Below are 11,501 nucleotides of genomic sequence, written 5' to 3' on the forward strand. Positions count from 1 at the left end.
TGTTTATTATTAGCTTTATACTATGCATGGACAATAGGTCCTTGTCTGCTACCCTTAGGGTCAGATGTGTTTTTAATTTGATTTTTAAAAATTATTGAGTTCAATCCCTGGTGCCCCCCCCAAAAAAATTATTGATACAATTAATGTACTGAATATTTAGTGGCAAAATTTCAGTGAACACTAAAAACACATAATCAAATAAAACATTCCTGCAGAAAAATGCAGGAGTATTTACACTAAGTGGGATAAATGTAGCCTATAAATAGATTTAGGTCAATTTTTGTCATCAAATGAGTTCTTTAAAAATCTTTTGGCTTGTGGAGTATGTGTTTCAGAATTGTGGAATAGGGATGTAGACCTGTACCCTGACAGGTTAAAGAATGAGCGGGACCTTTTATATATCTGCAGTACATTAGATTCAAATGAAGCACATTGAGTGGGTGAGTGCTCAAAATCCATTTTAGTCTTCATTCTATTTATTTTTAATTGGTGCATTATAGTTATATGTCTAATTGGAATGAATTGTGACATATTCATACATGCACATAGCATAATTTGATCAATTTCAATAGAGTAGAGTAAGAGGCTTAGGGAAGGAGGGAAGACAAAGAGAAAGTGCTGAGGATTGAAATGAAGAAAATTATGTTATATGCATTTATGAATAGGTGAAAATGAACCCCACTAGTATGTGTAACTATAATGCACTAATAAATTTTTAAAAACCATTTTAAGCAGCTATGTTCAAAGATATAAAATATTTATGCTTCTCTTTCAGTTATTAATATAACCTGATCCAATATTGCCTTAGAGAAGTCAGGGAAATCTGGGTGTTTTAGTGGGCCCCAAGGTACCTCTGGGAGCCACGACAGTTAAGGAGTACAGTTATATGTAGTTAGAGCTCAAAAAAGCCACACACACCCAGAGATGCTCTGTCATCACATGAGGTCAGACCACACAGGGCATAACACTACCCTTGGAAAGTCACTTTGGGGTAGGTAATGGAAAGTAACTGAAGGGTCAGGGAGCCATTGAGAGCCACAGCACAGACGTTTCTTGATTTGATAGGAGGTAACAATGGAATCTTTTAAAACCATTTGCTCTGTCAAATGATTGTGTTCTGAATTGTCGTGGTAAATTTATTTTTCCAAAGCAATCGTCCCTAATTTTTTCAATCAAAATAGGTTCTCTTTGAGCTAATAATAATCATTCAATGCAATGCTTTATGAAGCCCTTCCCTGTTACAGGAATTGCAGTGGAAATGTGATGGACATGAATATTCAACCTTAAATTTTCTACTTTATGTGACAAATACAACAATGACATAAGGTAGAGAAAGAAAACTGTTATGAGGGAGCAAAAAACAGGTATAAAGCATGAGGAAGATCATTCCAAAGAGAACACAGAACAGTTAGAAATATAGGACAAGGTAAAGAAAAGAGGCTTCCTAAAAGTGAGTGATGAGTGCCCTGATCCATCCTTCAAGTCAGGTTTGGTCTTGAAGGATGGATCTGGGTACTGGCAGCCAAACAGGACACTGCTGGGAGAAGCTTCAGGAAAGGTGCAGCATGGGAAGAGGCAGGGCAGGAAGTATGGCCACATCAAGGGACAGGGCACTCAGACTGGTACAAAGAGAACGACAGCTCTCAAGCTTGAGTGTGCCTCAGAATCTCCTGAGAGGCTCTTGACAGCAGATCACTGGGACCAACCCTGGGGTTTGGGGTCTGGGGTGTAGGTCTGGGATAGGACCCAAGAGTGGCAGCTGATATTGCTGGTCCTGGACCACATTTAGAGACCCACGGAATATAATGGTTCTTAAAAGCAGGAAAACCTGCTAAACCAGAAAAAGGTCACATCTTGGAGAAAACAGGGAGTCCCAGATGAGAAGCAGATCTTAGACCACACTGGTGGAGCACAAGATGATTGAGAGAGCCTCCTAAAGGGGAACACAGTCTAAGGGGTATACCACGGACTCTGGGGCCACATTTCCTGGATTTTTTCCCCAGTTCTGTTCATGCTCAGCTACAAAGTGGGGATTCTAATTATATTTACCTCATAGGGTTATTATGAGGAATAGATGTAGAAATATTTCATTAGGAGCTAAGGCATAGTTTAGACATAGCTAAGTCAATATGTTTATGAAATATAAACATGAAGTCAAGATGTGTTGAATCACAATGTTAAGTGCAATGTCAGAAAAGCTCATTATGAAGTCTAATCAGCCAGTAAGTGGTGTGAGAGACAGATGGACAGGAAAACCAATGAAGAAGCTATTATGGCAGTCCCCATGGAGGAAAAAAAACAAAAGCCTGAATTACACTTGGGCCTGCTATGGGAGACACCACAGTAGCAGACAGTCCCAACATGCAGATGAGATTTCTCTAGATTTGGAACTAGGTGCATAAATTTACTTGTGCTTTTTAATTTTTTTTTTTTTTTTTTTTTTTTTACTTTTTGTAATGCTAGGGATCAAACCCAAGGTTTCACACATGCTAAGCAAGCATTCACTCACTAAGCTACATCCCAGTCCTGTTGGATTTATTTTTTTTAGCTTTTCTATTTTTACCTTTGTGTTTTTAACGCACACTTACACACACCACCTATAATATTGATTTAAGTATTTCAAATTATAACCCTGAAGAAAAGTCAACCAGAAAATTGGATTTTGGAGATGACAGATATCATAGGTTGAATTGTGTCCTCCCAAAATGATATGTTGACATTCTAGGACCTTATCATGTGACCACATTTGGAAATAGGGTTGTTAGAGGTGTAATTAGTTAAGATGAAGTCATACTGGAGGAGTATAAGCCTCTAGTCCAATATGACTGGTGTCTTTATACGAACACCATGTGAAGAGACATGCACAGAGAAAAGATGATGTGCAGACACCAAGGAGAAGATGGTCATCTATAAGCCAATGAGAGAGGCCTAGAACAGATCCTTCCCTCACAGCCCTCAAAGGTAACCAACCAAGACAACACTTCCATGTAAGATTTCTGGCCTCTAAAACTGTGAAAAAATGAATTCCTACTTTTGTAAGTCTCCTTATTTTTGGTACTTTGTTATAGCAGTCCTAGCAAACTAATGTAGCAGCCTAGTGAAATCATAGGAGTAGCTGATTAAAGAGAAATTTTGTAGAAAACAGAGAACTAGGGATAATTTGCAGTGAGGATGAGCGTAGCTGGGTGCTATGATTTGGAAGTGTTTCCCAAAGGCCCATGTGTTAAAGACTTGTGGCCAGCCTGGGGCACTATTGGGAGGTAGTGAAACTTTTAAGAGGCATGTCTACTGAAAAGAAGTTAGGTCATTGGGGCGGGTCTTAAGGGAATGTTAGGACCCCAGCCCCTTCCTGAGGCTCTCCTCTTGCTCCTGGTTGCTGTCATCTGAGCAGGTACTCCTTTGGCATGCATCCTTGCCATGATATACTGTACCACCATAGGCCCAAAACAACAGAGCCAAATGACCATTTACTGATACCTCTGAAACCATGAGCCAAAATAAAACTTTTCCTCTTTCTAAATTGATTCTTTCAAGTATTTCATCATGGTAAGAGAAAGCTGATTAGCACAGTGGACCAGAAAGAAAAAAAATGATATAAAAACTTGCTAAAGCAGAAAGCAGGAAAGCTAAGATGGCATGTTCTCTAGGGTTCTGGGGATAAGGGCTCCATGGAGGAATGGATGGGCAGCAATGTGTTTTTTAAATGTAGGATTTTATTATTATTCAAGTCTGGTACAGCCAACAGATCAGTAGACACCTGCCATTGAAAAGACAGCTTATTACACACAGTTCTCAAAAGAAGGGGTTGCACCATGCCATGCAGGGTCACATGGAGAAGCACCAGCATTGGTCATAAAGCAGAGGGAGTAAGGGGAAACATGAGCAAGGGCCTTTCTGCAGGAAAGGCCAGGCAAGGCAGAGCGAGCAGGCTTAGGACTGACTAATATGGATCTTTTCCATTGCCTCTGGTACAGAGGGACTATCCTTAGCTGTCTAGTATACAACCCTCAGTGCGCTGAATCCAGGAGAGCTAAAAGTATCCAAGTCTTATTCTGGATAGCTGCTCAGTGTGTATTAGGAAAGGAAGTATGAAAAACTTAAAAATTCAATTAAAACTCTCAACTTCAAAGAGTTGGATAACAAAAATTTTTTTCTTATTAATGAATAATGTAACACAATATACCTTTATGAAGAACACACACACCTCTAGAACAAAGCCTATAAAAAAAAATAGAGCCATCACAGAAGAAGAGATATGAATGGTCAAAAAATATATGAAAACATGTTAACATCTCTAGCAATTAGAGAAATGCAAATCAAAACTACACTGAAATTCCATCCCGCTCCAGTCAGAATCACAATTATCAAGAATTCAAGTAATAATAAATGTTGGCAAGGAGATAGGGGGGAAAGGTACACTCATACATTGCTGGTGGGGCTGCAAACTGGTGCAACCACTCCAGAAAGCAGTATGGAGGTTCCACAAAAAACTTGGAATGGAACAACCATTTGATCCAGTTACCCCTCTCCTCGGTTTATATCCAAAGGACTTAAAATCAGCATATTACAGTGACGCGGGTACATCAATGTTTATAGTGGCTCAATTCATAATAGCCAAGCTATGGAACCAACCTAGGTGCCCTTAAACAGATCAATGGATAAAAAATGTGGTATATACACACAATGGAATATTATTCGGCTGTAAAGAATGAAATTATGGCATTTTTCAATAAATGGATGAACCTGGAGAATATCATGCTAAGTGAAATAATACAATCCAAAAAAACCAAAGGCCAAATGTTTCTCTGATATGTGGATGCTAACTCACAACAAGGGAGGATGGGGATAAGAACAGAAGTCCATTGGATTAGACAAAGGGGAATGATGGAAAGTGGGAGGAGATGGGAATAGGAAAGACAGTGGAATTAATTGGACAAGACTTTCCTGTGTTCATATATGAATACATGACCAGTGTAATTCCATATCATGTACAATCACAAGAATAAGATCCTAATTAGAATAAGTTATACTTCATATGTGTATAATAAGTCAAAATACACTCTAATGTATAGCTAAAAGTAATGAATAAAAAAATAAGAAAAAAAAAGCTAGGGTCATTTTCTTAGAACACAGCATAATCCTGACTCTGAGGAAGAAGAAAGAATTTCACACACTCTTCAACAGAGAATTTGGGATGACTTCCCCCAGATATATATCCTAAACCAACATTTAACAGTGTGCATAAGGTTTTAAATCTGAATATAAAATCCCAGAAATAAACTCCCATGTTATTACATCAAGGGAGGCAAAACTAGGATTGAACTTCTCTCCCTTAAGAACAAAAATAGTTTTAAAACAACACAAGAAAAAATGATAAAATTTGGTTTTGTTCCTTTAACCTAAGCCATGCCTAGAAGCAAGAATCTAGCTTCTGATGCCCTGGTATTTTCAGGCATCAGTTAATTTTGTGATGAACATTTGGGGTAGTATGATTAAGCAAAAGTCTGAGGGAGATCCAAACCCCTATAGAAGGCTGTTGCTTGGCCTGCCACTGTTCTGTTCACTTATGGAGGTCGCAAGGGCTTAGGTGACCAGTACTGCCTAGAAGATGGATTCAATTTCTCCTCTTGTCTTTACTGAACCAAATTGGATTAAACCAGTGGCACAGTCTTAGCACAGTAGTAAGCATGGGTACTGAGAAGGGCATAACCGGGCTGTGAATAGACTTACCATTTCTGGGGAAATTTTTACTTTTCATTAATTGGCTAATTTGTTTAGATTTTCAATCAGGGACCCCTTTGCTTAGCTGCATAGTCTAGACAACATCTTTTCTTTCTCTTGGTTAATATCATACTATTCACCCAATTTTGAAAAAAATTGAATCAAGAGCTTTAAAAAATATTGATGTTATTATTAGACCAAACTTAACTTCTAGAAATCTTAAATATGCAAAATAATGTAAAACTGTTTAAATAAGTTTAGACTCAAATGTTCTCATTTCCTCACTATTCAAAAATATTGAAAATGTGCAATGGTGCATGCCTATAATTTCAGCTACTTGAGAGGTTGGGCAGGAGGCAAGTTCGAGGTTATCCTGGGAAACTTAGTGAGACCTTGTCTCAAAATAAAAAATAAAATAAATTAAAAGGGTTAGAGATTTAGCTCAGTGATGCAGTGGTAGATACCCTTCCCTGGGTATTGTTTAAAAAAAAAAAAAAGACACTCTAGCTAAGGGTGCAGCTCTATGGTAGGACTCTTGCCTAGTATGCACAAGGCCCTGGGTTCAATCCCAGCACCACCACACACATGCATGCACATATGATAGAAACTTTGTAAATGGCTAATTCATTCAGCTATTGTTTTATTCAAAGTCTGTATTTAGAGTTATGCAATGCACTGAGAATACTTATGAGTCAATTTTATTCAATTGTAAAGAAAAGGTTAATTGAATTATGGAGAACACTTTTTAAATGATATGTGTGTGTGTGTGTGTGTGTGTGAGAGAGAGAGAGAGAGAGAGAGAGAGAGAGAGAGAGAGAGAGAGAGAAAATGTCCATGGTGTATTATTGAGTTGAAATAACCAGAACATTCCATTTTTATAAATGATTAGAACCTTTAAAAAAAAAGAATGTCTGAAAAGTATGAAAAATACTAAAAGTGAAAGAAGCAAAGAAAATAAAGTACTTCAAGAGAACTCACTGAGATCACAACTAAGATTGAACAAAGATTATTTTTTCTTTCCACTTTCATGTGTCTTTCAATTTTCATTATTATAGATTACTTTAATAATGGAAAAAAGAAACACACAATAATGCAGCTAAATCTTACTTGAAGAATGAACAAAATCTATTAAAAAGTAAAGAAATAGAAGCTCACAATGACACTGGTGTGCCAAAGCAACATGAGAACAAGCTGAGAGAGCTCCTGAGGGTCAATACTAGAACAACTGAAGTAACAAAATAAAGTAGTGTTGGACTATAACCCAGAGTGTAAATTAACTATCCAGAGTCTAATAGGAAGGAAGGGAGGGAGAAAGGGGAGGGGAGGGGAGGGGAGGGACAGAAAGGGGAGGAAAAATTTTTCCCAGGCAGAAAAATTTTAAAAATTTATATAGATACACCATTCTTTAAAGAGCTGAAGCATGATTCCCACCCCTTCAGTGTTCATAATGCACTTCCTTCCAAAGAACACAGTATGAAAAGGAGAGAAAAGGTAACTTCACAGCAGAAAAAACTGATAAACAGTTCCTCAGCAGGCCATTAAAGTCAATATCAGAATACTTGGTTTTACCAAGTATTCTAGAAAATCTGAAAAAAAAAGTCAATATCAGTATGCATATGTATAGTATGTAGCCTTGATAAGATGTGGTCCTTCATCTCTGTGGTCTTCATCCTAAGCACCTCATGCTAATCATGAAAGGAACATCAAATTCCAAGAGCGTAATATTTACAGTAGAGCACACCAAGAACTCTCAGAAATTTCTAGTTTACTCAAAACAAAGAAAGTATGAAGCAAGAGGCAAAAGAGACAAGATAGTTAAATGGAATGTAGTACTCTGGATGGGATCCCAGGATAGCAAAAAGGCACAATTTACAAACTAAGAAAAGCTAAATAAAGAATGGACTTCCATTAATAACAATGTATTCCTATCGTTCCTTTGTATGACAGACATACTATGATTGTTAGATGTTAAGGGCATATAGAAACTCTCTGTACTGTCTTCATAATTTTTCTGTAAATCTAAAACTGCTCTATAAAATCAATCTTATTAACAAGTTTATTAACAACAAACAACAAAAGTCAACATGTTTCATGGGTTAGCTCCTGTACAACGAAGCCATAGATTTACTATCATGTCAAAGACCTCTATTCAACATCTCACTTAAAGTTACCTTATTAGCTGGGCTGGTAGCATACACTTTGTAGTCCTAGCTACTCAGGAGGCTAAAGCAAGAGGATCCCAAGTTCGAGACCAGTCTGGGGAACTTAGCCAGACCCTGTCTCAAAATAAAACTTTAAAAAGGCTCTGGGTTCAATCCCTTGTATCACCCAAACAAAATAAAACAAACAAAAAATCACCTTATTTAATAGGTCCATGTTCATTTTAATTGTAGATGCTGTTTATAAAGTTAATGACAAAAAAAAGTAAAAGGAATAAAGGATTTTTTTTTTCTCACTTTTGGAAAGCACCCGGGAAACCAAACCTTGAAATAGGCTTTAAAGATCTGTATGCTTGTCAGTTCCCCCAGGGAACAGCGCCATCTAGTGTCCTATCACATAACAAACAATGCATAACCTAAAATTCTGAAAAGAACAATAAATTGAAACCATGCCCAGCAAGAAAGTACATTAAAGCTCAAATGATTTCTGAGTAATCAAATATAAATAACTGTTAAGTTTACAGCTTAATCTTAAAATCTGTGTACAAAATGCCTATTTCTGTTTTCAAAAATTCAGTCTAAAAATAATGTGCACGAAGGAGATTTTATCAGAAATACAAACTCACAAAAAGTATAATAACGTAGTCACATTTTTCAAGCTGGAAAATAACTTAATCTTTTAAAAATAGCAGATCTCAATTCCAAGTGTCAGTTTAAGAACCTATAAAACTCTGACAAGTGAACATTGTTATTTAACTTTAATCCAACACTTATATAAAGTTCCCTTGGTGGATAAGTTTATATTTGTTTTAATATCAGAATGTTATTTATAAAGCTATATTTTTATTAAGAATAAACAGTAAAAAGGAAAAAAATGGACTCAATTAAGGTCTAAAATGTCTCAAGTAAAAAAACTAAAAAGTCAAATAATATATATTATTTTTGAACCTGAATGACTTTTCAAAATGTGTCATAAAAAGAAAGAAATACAGCTGAAATAACTGACACCTTTCAATTGCAAATAACCAACATAGCAGTTTGCCTACAATATAAATGGCCAAAATGTACTTTTCCCCCTTATTTCCTATATACTTGGTGTAGAAAATAGGTGGGGGAAACCATACTGTAGTTATTGAGTATCACTTCTTGCCTTTTTCTTTTTTTTAATACCCTTATTTTATTTATTTATTTTTATGTGGTGCTGAGGATCGAACCCAGTGCCTCACATATGCCAGACAAGTGCGCTACCACTAAGCCACAACCTCAGCCCCAACTTCTTCCCTTTTTATGACCATAAAGGATGGGCCTTGAAGTGATTATTCTCATCACATCTTGGATTAAGAGGCATATTATTGTATTTAGACATCATCCTCTAGGTAGGATTAATTCTTTGTTTTATTTTTCAAGATTTCACTAAGATTTAGCTGGTAGAGAGCTTACAGGCCCTGATGGCAAGGTATCAAGGTTCTAATTCATTCTAGCTTTTGTGAGTTTGGCTTTTCATGTAAAAACTATTTTTAGGTTTGGGCCCTAAAAGTTTTCCTAAAAACAAGAAATTTGTTGCCCAACTTAAATGATGATACATAAGGTATGTATGATGTGTCTGCTGATGATTTGCCCCATATCCAGCTATTTTTAAAAACAATGAAAGCGCTTTTTTCCCGCTGCTATCCAGCTACCGGTAACAGACAAGGCCATGGGTTTCGGAGACCTGAAAAGACCGGCCGGCCTCCAGGTGCTCAATGATTACTTGGCGGACAAGAGCTACATCGAGGGGTATGTGCCATCACAAGCAGATGTGGCAGTATTTGAAGCCATCTCTGGCCCCCCGCCTGCGGACTTGTGCCATGCCCTACGTTGGTATAATCACATCAAGTCTTATGAAAAGGAAAAGGCCAGCCTTCCAGGAGTGAAGAAAGCTTTGGGAAAGTATGGCCCTGCCAATGTGGAAGACACCACAGGGAGTGGAGCTACAGATAGCAAAGATGATGATGACATTGATCTCTTTGGATCTGATGATGAAGAGGAAAGTGAAGAAGCAAAGAGGCTAAGGGAAGAACGCCTTGCACAGTATGAATCAAAGAAAGCCAAAAAACCTGCACTTGTCGCCAAGTCTTCCATCTTACTAGATGTGAAACCTTGGGATGATGAGACGGATATGGCAAAATTAGAGGAGTGTGTCAGGAGCATTCAAGCGGATGGCTTGGTCTGGGGTTCCTCTAAACTAGTTCCAGTGGGATATGGTATTAAAAAACTTCAAATACAGTGTGTAGTTGAAGATGATAAAGTTGGAACAGATATGCTGGAGGAACGGATCACTGCATTTGAGGACTATGTGCAGTCCATGGACGTGGCTGCTTTTAACAAGATCTAAAATCCATCTTGGATTGTTGCACTTAAATAAAAGCTTGAAAGATTAAAAAAAAAAAAACAATGAAAGCAAGAAAATAGAAAATGTTCTCAAATGCAAAATGCATAGTAGAAAGTTGAAGAATATTTTTTCCTAAAAACTATAAAAAATATTCCTAATTTTTTTTTTTTAGCCTCAAAAGAACTACAGTAATACCACAGTCCAAGAATTTGGACATACTGATTCCACAGCAAATGTGGTGACTACCAAGAACTACCCCTCTTCAACTGTGCCCTTGCCCTATCTCTCTTCTTACCTGGAAGCTTGTAACTTGTGCCCCACTCAGGGATTACTCCTGTCATGTGCAGATCCACATGCAGTCAAGGCTTCAAAGGAACAAGGGGCAGGAGAGCTCCCCGGAGACAAGTGCCTTTTACTCTCCACAGCTCCAGGTCAGTGAAACTCTGGGTCTCATCTTTATTGATGGTACCACTGACCAGATGACACAAACAAATTTGGTTTTCCCTGGTATAGGGGAAAAAAAAGACTGAACATTTTCCCATTGATAGAAATATACAAAAAGTGACACAATATAAGAAAGTGATGACTCTCGATAAGAAAATAAAAGTTTGTGACAGTTGGTTATCTGGACTGATTAGCAATGGCTCTAATGTGTACTGGGAGCCTGTGCTGAAATAAGTTGCAGCAATTCACAAATCTCCTCTGGAAGACTCTAAAACAGTGCAAACATGGAGAAAACTACTACCAAGGCTACACGTAGAATACGTGTGACCAGTGTTTTAAAAGAAAAGCTTTAGAGCTGGGGATGTGGCTCAGGCAGTAGCGCGCTTGCCTGGCATGCGTGCGGCCTGGGTTCGATCCTCAGCACCACATACAGACAAAGATGTTGTGTCCGCCAAATACTAAAAAATAAATGTTAAAAAAAAATTCTCTCTTTCTCCCCCTCTCTCTCACTCTTTCTCTAAAAAAAAAAAGAAAAGCTTTAGAAAATTAAATTTAATAGTTCATTTTAGCAAAGAATGATTCATGAATCAGGCATCAAACAGAACCAAACGAGGTCCATAGACCTCCATTTGGAAACAGGGACTATGAGTATTTATAGCAGGAAATAAAAGTAAAGTATAGAGACAGCTTGATTGGTTATAGCCAGGCCTTGACAGCCTGTGATTGATTGAAGCTAGTTGCTTGTGATTGGCTGAGAGCCTCTATATGTTACAAAGACTGACACTCCTAAGTTAGGTTTTGGTTCC

General features: G+C 37.5%; 1 protein-coding gene across 1 annotated transcript; it reads left to right on the top strand.

Annotated features, from left to right (window-relative positions):
* The first annotated feature begins 9,530 nt into the window (after positions 1 to 9,530).
* Positions 9,531 to 10,305, top strand: LOC124082120 (elongation factor 1-beta-like). Its single transcript, XM_046428574.2, has one exon. It carries the CDS (start codon positions 9,577 to 9,579, stop codon positions 10,252 to 10,254), a length of 678 nt encoding a protein of 225 aa, XP_046284530.1. The 5' UTR covers positions 9,531 to 9,576; the 3' UTR covers positions 10,255 to 10,305.
* The last annotated feature ends 1,196 nt before the right edge of the window (positions 10,306 to 11,501 follow it).

Source organism: Marmota monax, unplaced genomic scaffold (assembly GCF_021218885.2).
Source record: "Marmota monax isolate L192 unplaced genomic scaffold, Marmota_monax_Labrador192_F-V1.1 WCK01_AAM20220418_F8-fsc00044, whole genome shotgun sequence".
Lineage (NCBI taxonomy): Eukaryota > Metazoa > Chordata > Mammalia > Rodentia > Sciuridae > Marmota > Marmota monax.

Bases quoted from the DNA above. Each gene is read 5' to 3' on its own strand.
- LOC124082120 (XM_046428574.2), top strand. From the start codon at position 9,577: ATGGGTTTCGGAGACCTGAAAAGACCGGCCGGCCTCCAGGTGCTCAAT.